The sequence below is a fragment of the Cetorhinus maximus genome, chromosome 14, assembly GCF_964194155.1.
Source record: "Cetorhinus maximus chromosome 14, sCetMax3.hap1.1, whole genome shotgun sequence".
Lineage (NCBI taxonomy): Eukaryota > Metazoa > Chordata > Chondrichthyes > Lamniformes > Cetorhinidae > Cetorhinus > Cetorhinus maximus.
This window is the reverse complement of record NC_135892.1, coordinates 38,219,094-38,235,857: the sequence shown is the minus strand read 5'-3', so window position 1 is coordinate 38,235,857 and position 16,764 is coordinate 38,219,094. Positions and strand designations below refer to the sequence as shown.

General features: G+C 44.0%; 1 protein-coding gene across 6 annotated transcripts in view; it reads right to left on the bottom strand.

Moving 5' to 3' along the window:
• Window positions 1-16,764, bottom strand: part of serac1 (serine active site containing 1) — a 198,111-nt gene that overhangs the window by 53,158 nt on the left and 128,189 nt on the right. For all 6 annotated transcript variants that reach the window (XR_013578666.1, XM_078556815.1, XM_078556817.1 and 3 more), the window contains one exon: window positions 2,799-2,925. Coding sequence is in view for 5 of the 6 variants with exons in the window: in XM_078556815.1 (XP_078412941.1) it covers window positions 2,799-2,925 (127 nt within the window). In the remaining variant the exon portion in view is untranslated. The remainder of the gene's footprint in view (window positions 1-2,798; window positions 2,926-16,764) is intronic.

Genomic DNA, 16,764 nt, shown 5'->3' with positions numbered 1-16,764 from the left:
GTAGTTAGAAGAACGTATAGTAAAAGTTAAAGTTTAGCAACAGCCTTGCCTCTAGCAGTCTCTATCGATCCTAACCAAGGACAACCGAAGCAAAGATCCACAACGATGATAACAGAAAGTCTAAAACACGATCTGATATAATCTGCTGACTGGTATTCAGCAGTGATTTTTGCTCCACTTTAAAGTAAGTTTGGTTTGCGTCGGTGTTTTTGTACTAGAGAATTGTGCTTCAAGTCTTAAATTACAATAACAACTTGCATTTATATAACACTTTTAAAAGAGTAAAATATCACAAGGTGCTTCACAGGTGCGATTATAGAACAAAATTTGCCACCAAACCATGAAGAGAGATAAAAGGAAAATACTGCGGATGCGGGAAATCTGAAACAAAAACAAAAATACCTGGAAAAACTCAGCAGGTTTGACAGCATCTGCGGAGAGGGATACAGTTGACGTTTCGAGTCCGTATGACTCTTCAACAGAACTAAGGAAATGAGGTGAAATATAAGCTGGTAGAGGGGGGTGGGACAGGTAGAGCTGGATAGACAAAAAGACAAAAGAAAAACATCCTTTTGTCTAAGACAACTTTGGCAATCTCTTCCTTGCCTCCACCTATCACTTGCCCTCTAACCAGCTCTACCTGTCCCACCCCCCTCTACCAGCTTATATTTCACCTCATTTCTTTATTTCCTTAGTTCTGATGAAGAGTCATACGGACTCGAAACGCCAACTGTATCCCTCTCCGCAGATGCTGTCAGACATGAAGAGAGATGTCCAGACAGATCACCAAATGCTTGGTCAAAGAGATAGGCTTTAAGGAAAGTCTTAAAGGGGGACAGGTAGACAGACAAAGAGATTAAGGACGTAGGTATCTCAAGGCATGGCTGTTAATGATGGAGCAAAGAAAATGGGAGATGTTCAAAAGGCCAGAATTGCACCAATGCAGAGATTTCGGAGAGTCATAGGGCTGCAGGAGTTATGGAGATAGGGAGGTGTAAGGCCATGAAAGGATTTGAAAATGAGAAAGAGAGTTTTAAAACTGCTGTATTGCCAGACTAGGAGCCAATGTAAGTCAGTGAGCACAGGGGTAATGAGTGAATGGGACTTGTTGCGAGTTAGGCCGTCGGCAGCTGAGTTTTGGATAAAGTGAAGTCCAGAGAGCTGTAGACCTGCAGCTATAGCTTAACATCAGTTGTAGGAAAGATAATGGAAACTTTACTCAAAAAGTTAACAGAAAAACATTAAGAAACTGAAAGTATAAACCAAAAGGGTACAAAACAAAATACTGCAGGTGCTGGAAATTTAAAACAGAAAATGCTGGAAATATTCAGCAGGTCAGGGAGTATTTATGGAGAAAGAATCAAAGTTAACACTTTAGGTTGATGATCCTTCATCAGAACAGGACAAAGTTAGAGATGTAATAGATTTTAAGCAAATACAGAGACATGAAAAGGGGGAGGGGAGGAAAGAACAAAAGTGTAGGTCTGTGATGGGATGGAAAGCAAGAAAGGTTAAATGATAAAACTGATAATGTGCAAGACACAAGGGGATGACGCTGGGACATACAAGGAAACAAAAAATGGGTATATGGGAGATATAAATGGCAATAACAAAATCATTACCAACAGCTACTGTACAAGAAAATATTAACAGTAACTGTGATTTGAAATTGTTGAACTTAATGCTGAGTCTGGAAAGTTGCAAAGTGCCTTCTCAGCCTGCAACCCCCTCTTTGTTTCATAAAACCTTGCCCCCTTGTCTGTCATTGGGAGCCTGTTTTTCTGGCAGCTTCCTCTCGCAGTGAGGGTCAATATGGGCATTTGATTATGGAAACTGGCTGCCTGACTCCTTGGGGTAAAATTCCAGCCCATAAGTGAGTTACCAGATTTAGGACAGAAAAGAAAAAACTCATCACTGAATAGTTTAATTAACATCACAACGGTCTAATTATATGCAAGTGTGATATTAAGGAAAATCCATGGTCCTGAAACCTGAGCTCACTTGAATTCTGATAGCGGACAAAGAATTCTTTTATCTGAGCTTCCTGTACCTTCATGTTCAAAAATAACATAACTGCGCAAGCGTGAGGATGTCAAAACAGGCTGGTAAACCTCATTACAATGCAAGAATGCCTTTAAGGCACAAGCCTTTTAATATGAATTCATTGCCATCAATCCAAAGTGAAGTTATTTTCACCCAAATAAGAGTACAGTTTGCTTTGCACAGTAATAAAAACTGAACACTGTTCATTCCATGCGTGAATGAGGCTCAATCACAAAAGACCCTTCACCAATTAAATAAATGTATTCACAAACCTTCATGCTTGTTTGAGTTGATCTTGGAAAGGAACATTTCAATTTGTTTTATTTTTCGTCGTAGTGGGTGCATAGATTTAATTATGCATCAGCTATACAGTGCCAGCTCCTTTTGACACTCTTAGGTCCCTGGAATACTTCATGATGAATAAATAATAAATGGATATAATGCTGAGCTTGAAAATATAATACTGGTATTCAATTGCTTGAAAAACTGGAGGATGCACATTCAATAGTAACTTTCAGAAGGAAATTGAATAAATAGTTGAAGGGGATAAAAATGCAAGGCTATAAGGAAAGAGTAGGGGAGTAGAATTTTTACAAAGAGCCAACATAGAAGTGATAGGTTGAATAGCCTCCTCTGTACTGTACAATTCTGTGTTAATCACAAACGAGTTTCTACATTTACAGTTGGGTCAAGTATAATAAAAAACTGATCATAACAAAACGGCATCAAATCCAAACAGTTCAGATAGATTTTACCTTTGGCCAACACTCTGTGTAATTGGTATCTTTATTCTCCATATCACTATGGTCCTTCTGTCGCCATGTTTTAAAAGCTGCTCCCAGCAGACCATGGATAAAAAGAACATCTGCTTTGATTGGCTGACTGAAGACAAAAAAAAGAAGTCCGTGTCTATACTCTTCGGTAATATGCAGAAAGACTGCAGAATGTTTGGCGGTTACTATATAAATTGAGACTAATTGAAGGAAATAATCCCAAATTGTTACCATGAGACTGTTTGATTATTAAACTAAATATATTGTATTTGTCAAAATTGAACAAGTTATTAGAAACCCAACAACAAAGCAGACTCTGCCACTGTATATAATAATGCAACTGCATTTGAAGCTCAGGAAAAGAAATAAGCTAGGGAGGTACCACATCAAAATTAGTAGAGATAAAGGGTAAAATCTAATTTTTATTTTACATGCTTAGATTGGATAACTCGCCTGGTCCGGATGGCTTGCATCTGAGGATGTTAGAGGAAGTGGGAATGGAGATAATGGAAGGGATTTCCATATTCTTCCAACTTTCCTTAGAGGGTGAGGAAGCACAGAACGATCCGAGGGCAGAGTGTTAAGTCAAGAATTTGGTGCAGATGGGAATTTGGTGCAGAGTAGGAAGTAGCTGGTAAACATTCTTCTTTTGTCAGCAATCTGGCAGATCATAACTTACTATTACTTTAGCTAACTAAATTAATAACTCATTAAATAAATGAGACAGACATGGATCGTGATGTGCCATGACTGCAACATATGGGAATCAGTGGAATGCATTGCAGTCCTCGACAACCATATCTTCAGTAAGTGTCTGCAGTGTGAACAGCTTTGGCTCAGAACTGATACAAGTCTCAGCTACAGACATTAGGGGGCATCAGGAGGGGGAAAGTTACCTGGACACTTTGTTCCAGGAGGCAAACACACCTCCTTAGGTTAAGTAAAACTTTACAGTTGATCAATCAGACAGGAGATTGGGACTGAGAGTCAAGCAGGTATGGGAAACCAGTGATGGAAGAGCTTCAGCCCCTGAATTTGACAGTACCTGTGTGAACAAGGGCTGCAGTGTGGATGAGCAAACTGACATGGCACTGTTGTGCAGGATGCCATTCAAGCTGGGGGAACGAAGAAGAATGTGATAGTGATAGAGGACAGTATAGTCAAGGCAAATAGATACTGTTCTCTATATCCGTGGCTGGAAGCTCCAAAGATTGCATTGCTTGCCCAGTGCCAGGTTTAAGGGCACCCCCTCATGGCTGGATATGAATCTGGAGTGGGAGGGTGCCCAGCTCTCATGGCCCACCTGGGAATCAATGACAAAGGTAGAACTAGGAATGATGTTCTGCTGAGATAATTTGAGGAGTTAATGTCCAAATTAAAATGCTGAACCCCAATCTATGGGTTGTTATCTGAGCCACGTGTCAATTGCCAGAGGATTAAGGAGATCAGAGGAGTAAGTGGTTTTGATTCTCAGGGCACTGGCACCAGTATTCTGGAAAGAGGTAGCAGTTCCGTTGGGATGAGCTTCTTAAATCGGGCAGGGATCAGAGTCCTGCAAGTCATATAATGAGGGCTGTAGAGAAGGCTAACAGGGGTTGTGAGGAGGGGACAGGTGTTGTTTGGATGAAGAGGGCTTTAGAAATCCAAAGAGAAAAGTCGAGGCCACGGAATAATGTGGCAATGTGGGGTAAAGACAAGCAGAATGGGACAGGAAGGAACAGAGTGTTTAATGGCAATATTGCATCAGCAAGTTAAGGTGCATGCAGGGAATAGTAAGAAATAAAATTAAAGAATCTTTATCTAAATGAGCAAAGCATCCATGATAAGATAGATGAACTAGTCAAATCTCATGGCAGGGTGGGCAGGGATTTGTCCACCTTGCCGTTACCTCATGGGATTGAAGGTCCTGGCGCTATATTTAAATGGCACCTGCAGATATTCACTCACTGCAGGCCAGGTATGGTGTAAAGTTCTGCTTAACCATGGCGCCCAAATGGACAAAACCCTCGGCTCCATGGTTCAGTGAGGCCACCCTGGGGATTCTCCTCCATTGTCCATGAAATACGGGAGGTCCTCTTTCTGAGGGGTGGGAGCGGGAGGTCCTCCCACCTGACTACACTGGCCTGGGAGGAGGTCACCAGGAGGGTCAGTGTCCATGGTCAACAGAAAAGGACCGCCCTGTACTGCAGGAAACGAATGAATGATTTGATGTGTTCTGCCAGGGTAAGTGAAACTTCTACTTAATCCAAGTGCATTCTCATAAGGGCATTAGGCAGTTTAAGGGTTAGAGTCCAGAGGGATGTCACACACGACCAGCAGCTGGGACATCAGCACCTAATATCTGCCAGCCACTTTAAGCTCGCCATCTCATGTAAGATCCTGCATAAATAGCATCTTGATCCCTTACTGGGGAGGATTCAACAGACACAACAGATATGCATGCTTCTAAAATGCTTTCATCCATAGAGCTTACAGTCAACCCATCTGTTTTTATGCAGAGCAACATCTCCCACAACAGATGGGACAGAGTGGAGACTGGCGGTGGGACCCCTGAGCTGAGGACACTCTCCTCCCACGAGGAGCAGGCGGCGGAGCCTGCTGGAGAGGACAAAGGTCATTCCTGCATGGAAGGTAAGATCAGCTTCCCCAACAAATCAGTGAGGGTCCATCCACATGCATCGGCTCCATACAGACAATGACAGTGAGAGACCTATAATGTTGGAGCCTGCCTAGTCAATCACTAATTATCTTTTCTCTCTATTTCAGCTGCCAGCAAGAAAAGGTGGACGAAGACTAACAGCAAGCGCCTCAACCCAAGCCCCCAGAGCACTTCATATGAGGAAGCACACCCAATTATCACCCATCTGGTTCCTCAGTTCCATTAAGTCTCACTCAATTTCATCACAGTGAATTGCCTTTAGTACCACATCTGAGACATGAACTAAGGCACTTCCTGGTTGGACAATATACATGTTACCCTTGCCATTTTAACACTCCACCCTGCTCTCTTGCCCACATGTCTGTCCTTGGCTTGCTGCATTGTTCCAGTGAAGCTCAACGCAAATTGGAGGAGCAGCACCTCATCTTCCGACTAGGCACTTTACAGCCTTCCGGACTGAGTATTGAATTCAACAACTTTAGATCTTGAACTCCCTCCTCCATCCCCACCCCCTTTCCGCTGCTTCCCCCTCCCTTTTGTTTTTTCCAATAGTTTATATAGATTTTTCTTTTCCTACCTATTTCCATTATTTTTAAATCTATACCTTTTATGCCCTGTTAGTCTTATTTCACCCCACCCCCACTAGAGCTGTACCTTGTGTGTCCTGCCATCCATTTTTAATTAGCACATTCTTTTAGATAATATCACCACCTTCAACACCTCCTTGTTCTTTTGTCTGTGACATCTTTTGATTATCTGCTCCTATCACTGCTTGCTTGTCCCTACAACCCCCCACCCCCCTCCCCACTACCTTAAACCAGCTTATATTTCACCCCTCTCCTATTTTTACTCAGTTCTGTTGAAGGGTCATGAGGACCCGAAACGTCAACTTTGTTCTTCTCCTCCGATGCTGCCAGACCTGCTGAGTTTTTCCAGGCAATTCTGTTTTTGTTTCACATGCTACCCTTGCATTTCAGGCAGACATTATTTGGCCTCATGAAAATTGGTCGTCAAGGTTAGTGATTATCCTGATACTGTTGCACTGAAGTCTATAGTTGTGGATGTTCACAAGAATTTGTCACGACCAACATTTTCTCCCAAGTGCACTTTGCAACAGTGTTTATTTTATAACTGAGTGTTTTACGGAAAAGTAGTATTCATCATTGAGCATAACCTTTCATGCCTCACTGCAAAGTGTTTCATTTCCGCCTTTAAGGCTGAACGTTATTCCTTTCTTAGTTCCCACTCTCCCCATGCATGACGCTGAATGATGGAAGTTGGCTCCACTCCGTGACATTGGAAATGTCTGCTAGAGGGAATGTGTATGTGACGTCAGGGGTGCTCAGTCATCTCCTTAACCGTGAAGATCTTACTTTGCTCCTGAACGGATGCCTGGTGGTGCTTAACAGAATCCTTCTGTAAAGTCACAGTACACAAATTGATATGGAATTCACGCATGACTGTACACGCATTGACTTGGGGTAGATAGAAAGGAATGGCCTTTGTGGGATGGACATTGTTGAGGACTGTAATGCTATGAAAGCAAAGTTCTGGAACCTGTCCTGAGTGTTCAGCAGGATCTAAGAGGGGAAGAAGTTGTCACTGACTGCTGTGTCAATACTGACTGGGCCGCATCTCTCCCAAATGCCAACGCAATGCAGGATGTATACTTGGCAGCCTTCTGATGAATGCAGGGTAATGAGTGTTTGTCATTAATCAAACAATAGTCTTGCTGAACCACTCTCTGTGAGGTCAATGCTAACGTAACTTGCAGCTTTTGAGTAACAGGTCACTGTATCCTATTGTCCGATGGCATCTTGGGGCTCAGCAGCAAGATGAGGCTTCTGCATTATTCACGCATTACAGCTGATGTTTGGAGAGATGGTGCTGTCTGGATATTCCTCCCTCTTGAGACGGTCAAGCACAAAACATTGACAAATGTTTTTCTGGTCAGCGCCGTCTTGCTGAGCTGCTGTCATACTGGCATGAGTATGTCCATATGGGCAAAGGCATTTCAGCCGCTTGAAGGATGCCACTGACTTATGGACGCCATGGTTGAAAGGGCTGCACTATGCACAGTTGCTTAAGGAGGTGCAGTAGTGGAGTGCTAAGCACATTCCACAGTGGCCACATATTCCCTAGGCTATTGCATCTTTCCAAGGATGACCCCATCGTTAGGGCTGAAGGTGACTTATGCTTCCTCCGTGATCATTGAGAGATTGATGGCCTTTTCTGATATGTTGAAAATGACAATGAAGGTTTTGCTGTGTCCCTTGCATTGATGCCAGAAGATAACTTCAATTGTGAAAACTTGTCTTCACCTTATTCCTCTTTAAATCTTGTAGCTATGAGGTTATCACGGGCATGTCTGCCACGTTGTGCCTGTGCAATAGAACCCTTGTGTGGCTTGTCTGAATCTCTCCACATTCATCCCCTTTCAACTCCTCATCTGAGGAGACATCTAGCTCGTCCACATCTCCCTGTGGCAACACAACCCCACTTTGCAGTGCTAGGTTGTGCAGGGCGCAGCAAACAACAATGATGTGCGGTGAGTATTGGAGAGCCCTGCCTGATCGGTCCAAACATTGGACCAATTGAAAATCGATTGAAATTTTTGAAATATTACTATCTCTGGTTAACAAAAAGCAAAAAATTAAGGTAAATGGAGCAAAGGTAGATAAATATAGATGGTCACAGATCTACCACAGCCACATTGAAGGGTGGAACAGATTCGAGGGACTAAATGGCATACTCCTGTTCCTTTATTCCTCAATAGATCATCGCTGATCTGTATCTCAACTCCATCTAACCTCCTTGGCTCCATAAACCATAAAACGCCTACTTAACACAAAACTATCAATGTCAGTTTTGAAATTTTCAATTGACTCTTGCCTCAACAGCATTTTGGGGAATACTTCCAGATTTTCAATGGGTCCAAAAGCGCATCTTTTTTGAGTCCAATAATCTGCTCTATTAAGAACCTTGTGGCTGTCAGTGCAGCATGGTATCTCTCTTCAGATGCACTCTATGGCTGATGAATGGGGGCCATAAGACCATAAGACATAGGAGCAGAAATTAGGCCATTCAGCCCATCGAGTCTGCTCCCTCATTCAATCATGGCTGATAAGTTTCTCAACCCCATTCTCCCGCCTTCTCCCCGTAACCTTTGATCCCCTTACCAATCAAGAACCTATCTATCTCAGTCTTATATGCACTCAATGACCTGGCCTCCACAGCCTTCTGTGGCAATGAATTCCATAGATTCACCACTCTCTGGCTAAAGATGTTTCTCCTCATCTCTGTTGTAAAAGGTCTTCCCTTTACTCTGAGGCTGTGCCCTCGGGTCCTAGTCTCTCCTACTAATGGAAACATCTTCCCCACGTCCACTCTATCCAGGCCTTTCAGTATTCTGTAAGTTTCAATCAGATCCCCCCTCATCCTTCTAAACTCCATCAAGTATAGACCCAAACGTTCCTCATATGTTAAGCCTTTCATTCCTGGGATCGTTCTCGTGAACCTCCTCTGGACCCTCTCCAGGGCCAGCACATCCTTCCTGAGATACAGGGCCCAAAATTGCTCACAATATTCTAAATGTGGTCTGACCAGAGCCTTATAAAGCCTCAGCAGCACAGCCCTGCTTTTATATTCTAGTCCTCTCGAAATAAATGCCAACATTGCAGTTGCCTTCCTAACTACCGACTCAACCTGAAGTTAACCTTAAGAGAATCCTGGACCAGGACTCCCAAGTCCCTTTACACTCCAGATTTCTGAATTCTCTTCCCATTTAGAAAATAGTCTATGCCTCTATTCTTCCTACCAAAGTGCATGACCTCACACTTCCCCACGTTGTATTCCATCTGCCACTTCTTTGCCCATTCTCCTAACCTGTCCAAATCCTTCTGCAGCCTCCCTGCCTCCTCCATACTACCTGTCCCTCCACCTATCTTCGTATCATCTGCAAACTTAGCCAGGATGCCCTCAGTTCCTTCATCTAGATCATTAATGTATAAAGTGAAAAGTTGTGGTCCCAACACTGACCCCTGCGGAACTCCGGTAGCGATCGGCTGCCATCCTGAGAAGGACCCCCTTATCCCCACTCTCTGCCTCCTGCCAGACAGCCAATCTTCTATCCATGCTAGTACCTTGCCTCTAACACCATGGGCTCTTATCTTACTGAGCAGCCTCCTGTGTGGCACCTTGTCAAAGGCCTTCTGGAAGTCCAAGTAGATAACATCCATTGGCTCTCCTTTGTCTAACCTACTCGTTACCTCCTCAAAGAATTCTAACAGATTTGTCAGGCATGACCTCCCCTTGATGAAACCATGCTGACTTTGCCCGATTTTACCATGCACTTCCAAGTATTCTGAAATCTCATCCTTAATAATGGACTCTAAAATCTTACCAACGACCGAGGTCAGGCTAATCGGCCTGTAATTTCCCGTCTTTTTCCTCACTCCCTTCTTAAACAGGGGGGTTACATTAGCGATTTTCCAGTCCTCTGGGACCCTCCCTGACTCCAGTGATTCTTGAAAGATCACCACTAACGTCTCCACTATCTCTTCAGCTATCTCCTTCAGAACTCTGGGGTGTAATCCATCTGGTCCAGGTGATTTATCCACCTTCAGACCTTTCAGTTTTCCTAGCACCTTCTCCTTGGTAATGGCCACCATACTCACCTCTGCCCCCCGACTCTCTTGAACTTTGGGGATGTCACTTGTGTCTTCCACTGTGAAGACTGACGCAAAGTACCTATTCAGTTCCTCCGCCATTTCTTTGTTCCCCACTACTACTTCTCCAGCATCATTTTCCAGCGGCCTAATGTCCACTTTTGCCTCTCTCTTACCCTTTATATATCTAAAAAAACTCTTGTAATCTTCTTTTATATTACTGGCTAGTTTAACCTCATATTTCTCCCTCCTTATTTCTTTTTTAGTTGTCCTCTGTTGGTCTTTGTAGGCTTCCCAATCCCCTGGTTTCCCACTGCTCTTCGCTGCATCGTATGCTTTCTCTTTAGCTTTTATGCTGTCCCTGACTTCCCTTGTCAGCCATGGTTGCCTTGTCCTCCCTTTAGTATGCTTCTTCTTCCTAGGGATGAATTTTTGCTGTGTCTCCCAAATTACTCCCAGAAACTCCTGCCATTGCTGTTCCACTGTCTTTCCTGCTAGGCTCATCTCCCAGTCAATTCTGGCCAGCTCCTCCCTCATGCCTCTGTAGTTGCCTTTATTCAACTGTAATACCGTTACATCTGATTCCAGCTTTTTCCTCTCAAATTGCAGGGTAAATTCTATCATATTATGGTCACTTCCTCCTAAGGGTTCCTTCACCTTAAGCTCCCTTATCAAATCTACCTCATTACACATCACTAAATCTAGAATTGCCTGTTCCCTAGTGGGCTCCACCACAAGCTCCACCTCCAAAAAGCCATCTTGTAGACATTCCACAAATTCCTTTTCTTGGGATCCACTACCAACCTGATTTCCCCAGTCTACCTGCATATTGAAATCTCCCATGATCACTATAAACTTGCCTTTCTTACACACCTTTTCTAACTCCTGGTGTATCTTGTGCCCCACATCCTGACTACTGTTCGGAGGCCTGTACATAACTCCCATTGTGGTTTTTTTACCTTTGCGGTTCCTCAACTCTACCCACACAGATTCTACATCATCTGACCCTACGTCATTTCTTGCTATTGATTTAATTTCATTTCTTACTAACAAAGCAACCCCACCCCCTCTGTCAACCTGCCTATCTTTTCGATAGGATGCATATCCTTGGATATTTAGCTCCCAGTCCTGATCCCCTTGCAGCCATGTCTCCGTAATGCCCACTACATTATACCTGCCAATTTCAATCTGCGCCACAAGCTCATTTACCTTATTTCGTATACTGCGTGCATTCAGATACAACACCTTCAGTCCTGTATTTCCCATTCCCTTTCTCATTGTCGTTGCTTTATCTGATGTGCTTGAAGCTAGATTCCTAGCCCTTTCCAAACACACTGTCCTATTTTGTGTTCTGGAGACTTCAATAGCCTCTCCTGGGCTCTCCTTTCTTTTCAGTTTTTTCATAATTTTCCATGAAGTTGAATCCACCCCCGCCCCCCCCACACTAACCTGCTGCTTTGTTTCCCATTAGTCATACTTCTTGGAGTTTTACCCTTCCCTCCCCCCCCACTTTCTAGTTTAAATAGCCATTAGCCATGTCTTCTGCGGGGACACCCTTTATCAGCGAGCAGCTTTAAGTGTTGAGCTCCCTCAAATATCTCTGGCACCTGGGAGTGACTCAAAATGTACGAGGTGTCTGAGCTCCCTGTGTCTCCCTAGCAGAAACATGCTGAATCTGCTTTTGTGATCACAAATTAGCTGAACGCTCAGAGTGTGAAATCCTTTTCTATTAATGAATCTCACAGGCTGTTGCCAGGGAGCTTTCTAGGCCACACATGTTATTTACAATAAATGCTTGTCTTGGAAGATGTCCAAAGCTAGTCTTTTTCCACAAGTTGGTTTATTCATAAGGCAGCTCTTCAGCGTAACAGACTTCCAAGTATCTCCCATGCCAAGGTGTTCTAGCTATATCTTTTTATACTGTTTTGATGGGAGAACCAATATCTATCACCTGTTTTAACTAGCAATTGTCTTTTAACAATTTAACTGCTATTCAATGTAAATACTGATACATTGACAGATTCCCTCTTCTTTTTAAATTAAAGCTTTTGAAAAACTAAAGAACATTCTTTTCGAAACCAACAGAAAGAAATAGTGTCACGTATTTTCACATTTCCCACATTTCCTTTACCAAATATATATATACAAACAACTATAAAGCAAAAAAGAATATATATAGGTTTTTTAATGTTGTCATTATAACAGAAGGTGCCCCTCTTCCAACACATTCAGTAATTTCTTGAAGCAGGCATTTCTTTTCGTGAAACAGTCTGATAGTTGGTGACTTGTGTCAACTCATCATATCTTAGAGATTTCTATTCTCTCTAACATTTCTTTTCTGCTGGCTAGATCTATTCTTAGCCTTTATTCAGTGGCACTTTTCGTCAAATGACCATTATCCCAAAGAGACCAGATATCAACGTAACATTCTATGGGAAAACACTTCTCACATTACCCCTTTATATACTATTTCTGGCAGTATATTGGATAAGTAAACCCCCATATCTATCTAATATAATCCCCACTAATGCCAGTGTTTCAGCAGCTAAGGTGCTTTTCATCACCCTTTTTATTTTCTTGGCCTCCCAAGCCAGCAGACAACATTTATCATTCTTTCCTACCAAGTATACGATAAACTCTGCTGTGCTCGAATACCCCTTTCAAAGATTAGTATGTGAAGCATTGCTAAAAATGATCAATCTCATATCCACCCAAGGCTGGAAGCTTGAGTGTGCATCTTGCTGAATTTAATTTCTTTAATGTTTTATTTGCTGTCAGAACTTCCCCAACTGTAGCATGTTTCGTCATAGTACTCAGCTCCAACACATCATAACTAACATCAGGATGGTCTGAGTGCACAACCAGTTCAACTGCCCAATCAATCTTCTCAATTGTTCTGTTTCTTCCTTAGAAGCAGGATCCTCTTTCTGTGAGGGATACAATTAACATTTTCTAGATAAGATTATTGATTCAATGTCACTCCTGACTTGTTCTGCTTAATGTTTAAACCTAAGTATTTAAAGGCCCCTGACGCCTGACTGCCAACCTGGAATTCCTTCTTTATCTTCTTAATTACCCATTGCACAAATTCTACAGAACCTCCCCACAGGAAATCATGAACATGAATGATATATATTCCTGCTAGTTTCTCTTTGTGGTACCAGTAAGACATCGTAGGATCTGCCTTTAACTGAATGCAATCTGTTTTCAACAGGACAGGCTTCACGGAAAAAATTCGACAGTTTTCCGTCTACATTGCAAGCTTCTTTAGGCGGTTTCAAAAAAAACTTCTCTTTGAAACTTCTCCCCCTGCAAAAACGCAGCCTTTATAGCAACAGATTTGCAATTCTAGGAATATGATGCTAAAATAGCTAAAAAAAATCTTCAAACTCACTTTCCCTGCGGTAGGCGAGTCACCCTGACATCCTGATCCCAGTCCTTCTTCCAGACAAGGCTAAAGCGAGATTAGTAGCCCGAGTCTTTAAAGTACCTTTTCTGTACAGAACCACCTGTGAGATAGGGCTGGCTGTCCCCTGTCAGGTATTTCAGTATATACTCCAAATTCCTTCCAACTCTTTCTGTTTGGCTTCCTTTATCAGCTTATTTTCCAATTTATTAGCAATTTTTTTTATTCCTTCAAGGGATGTGGGCTTCGCTGGCCGGGCCAGCATTTATTGCCCATCCCTAGTTGCCCTTCAGAAGGTGGTGGTGAGCTGCCTTCTTGAACTGCTGCAGTCCATGTGGTGTAGGTACACCCACAGTGCTGTTAGGAAGGGAGTTCCAGGATTTTGACCCAGTGACAATGAAGGAATGGCAATATATTTCCAAGTCAGGAGGGTGAGTGACTTGGAGGGGAACTTCCAGGTGGTGGTGTTGTTCCCATCGATCTGCTGCCTTTGTCCTTCTAAATGGTAGTGGTCGTGGGTTTGGAAGGTGCCGTATAAGGAGCCTTGTTGAATTCCTGCAGTGCATCTTGTAGATGGTACACACTGTTGCTACTGTGCGTCGGAGGTGGAGGGAATGAATGAAAGTTTGTGGATGTGGTGCCAATCAAGCGGACTGCTTTGTCCTGGATGGTGTCCAGCTTCTTCAGTGTTGTAGGAGCTGCACTCATCCAGGCAAGTGGGGAGTATTCCATCACACTCCTGACTTGTGCCTTATAGATGCTGGACAGGCTTTGGAGAGTCAGGAGGCGAGTGACTTGTCGCACGATTCCTAGCCTCTGACCTGCTCTTATAGCCACAGTATTTATATGGCTAGTCCAGTTCAGTTTCTGGTCAATGGAAACCCCCAGGATGTTGATAGTGGCATTGAACATCAAGGGCCGATAATTGGATTCTTGTTGGGGATGGTCATTGCCTAACACTTGTGTGGCGCAAATGTTACTTGCCACTTGTCAGCACAAGCCTGGATATTGTCCGGGTCTTGCTGCATTTGGACATGGACTGCTTCACTATCTCAGGAGTCGCAAATGGTGCTGAACATTGTGCAATCATCAGTCAACATGCCCACTTCTGACCTTATGATGGAAGGAAGGTCATTGATGAAGCAGCTGAAGATGGTTGGGCCTAGGACACTACCCTGGGGAACTTCTGTAGTGATGTCCTAGAGCCGAGATGACTGACCTCCAACAACCACAACCATCTTCCTTTGTATTAGGGTTGACTCCAACCAGTGGAGAGTTTTCCCCGATTCCCACTGACTTTGCTTGGGCTCCTTGATGCCACACTTGCTTGATGTCAAGGGCAGTCACTCTCACCTCACCTCGGGAGTTCTGCTCTTTTGTCCATGTTTGAACAAAGGCTGCAACGAGGTCAGGAGCTGAGTGGCCCTAGCAGAACCCAAACTGGGCATCAGAGCAGGTTATTGCTAAGCAAGTGCCACTTGATCGCACTGTTGATGACCCCTTCCATTACTTTACTGATGATGGAGAGTAGACTGATGGGGCAGTAATTGGCTGGGTTGGATTTGTCCTGCCTTTTGTGTACAGGACATACCTGGGCAATTTTCCACATAGCTGGGTAGATGTCAGTGTTGTAGCTGTACTGGAACAGCTTGGCTAGGGGCACAGCAAGTTCTGGAACACAAGTCTTCAGTACTATTGCTGGAATGTTATCAGGGCCTTTGCACTATCCAGTGCCTTCAGCCGTTTCTTGGTGTCATGTGAAGTGAATCGAATTGACTGACGACTGGCATCTGTGATGCTGGGGACCTCCGGAGGAGGACGAGATGAATCATCCACTCTTCACTTCTGTCTGAAGACTGTTTTGAATGCTTCAGCCTTATCTTTTGCACTGCTGTGCTGAGCTCCTCCATCATTGAGGATGGGGATATTTGTGGAGCCTCCTCTTCCAGTGACTTGTTTAATTGTCCACCACCGTTCACGACTGGGTGTGGCAGGACTGCAGAGCTTAGATCTGATCCGTTGGTTGTGAGATCGCTTAGCTCTGTCTATCACTTGTTGCTTATGCTGTTTGGCAAGCAAGTAGTCCTGTTTTATAGCTTCACCAGGTTGACACCTCATTTTTAGGTATGCCTGGTGCTGCTCCTGGCATGCCCTCCTGCACTCTTCATTGAACCAGGGTTGATCCGCTGGTTTGATGGTAATGGTAGGGTGAGGGATATGCTGGGCCTTGAGGTTACAGATTGTGTTCGAGTACAATTCTGCTGCTGCTGATGGCCCACAGCACCTCAAAGATGCCCAGTGTTGAGTTGCTAGATCTGTTCGAAATCTATTCCATTTAGCACGGTGGTAGTGCCACACAACACGATGAAGGGTATCCTCAATGTGAGGGCGGGACTTCGTCTCCACAATGACTGTGCGGTGGTCACTCCTACCAATACTGTCATGGACAGATGCATCGGCGGCAGGCAGGTTGGTGAGGATGAGGTCAAGTATGTTTTTCCTTCTTGATGGTTCCCTCACCACCTGCTGCAGACCCAGACTAGCAGCTATGTCATTTAGGTTTTGCTGCAGCAGGCGGGTTGGTGAGGATAAGGGCAAGTATGTTTCTCCCTCTTGTTGGTTCTCTCACCACCTGCCTGGCAGCTATGTCATTTAGGACTCGGACATTGAAGTCCCCCACCGAGAAAACATTCTGCATCCTTGCACCCTCAGTGCTTCCTCCAAGTGACGTTCAACATGGAGGAGCACTGATTCATCAGCTGAGGGAGGGAGGAATGTGGTAATCAGCAGGAGGTTTCATTGCCCATGTTTGACCTGAAGCCATGAGACTTCTGGTCTATTGTGCCACCATCTCTGTTGAGTCTGTCCTGCCGGTGGGACATACCCAGGGATGGTGATGGTGGAATCTGGGACATGATCTGTAAGGTATAATTCTGTGAGGATGTCAGGCTGTTGCTCTATCAATTTTGGCACGAGCCCCCAGATGTTGGTAAGGAGGACTTTGCAGGGTCAACAGGGCTGCGATTACCGTTGTGGCTTCCGGTGCCTAGGTCAATGCCGGGCGGTCCGTCTGGTTTCATTCCTTTTTTGTGTCTTTGTAGTGGCTTGCTAGGCCATTTCAGAGGGCATTGCCGTGGGTCTGGAGTCACATGTAGGCCAGACCTGGTAAGGACGACAGATTTCCTTCTCTAAATCTCCCCAACAATCGACAATGGT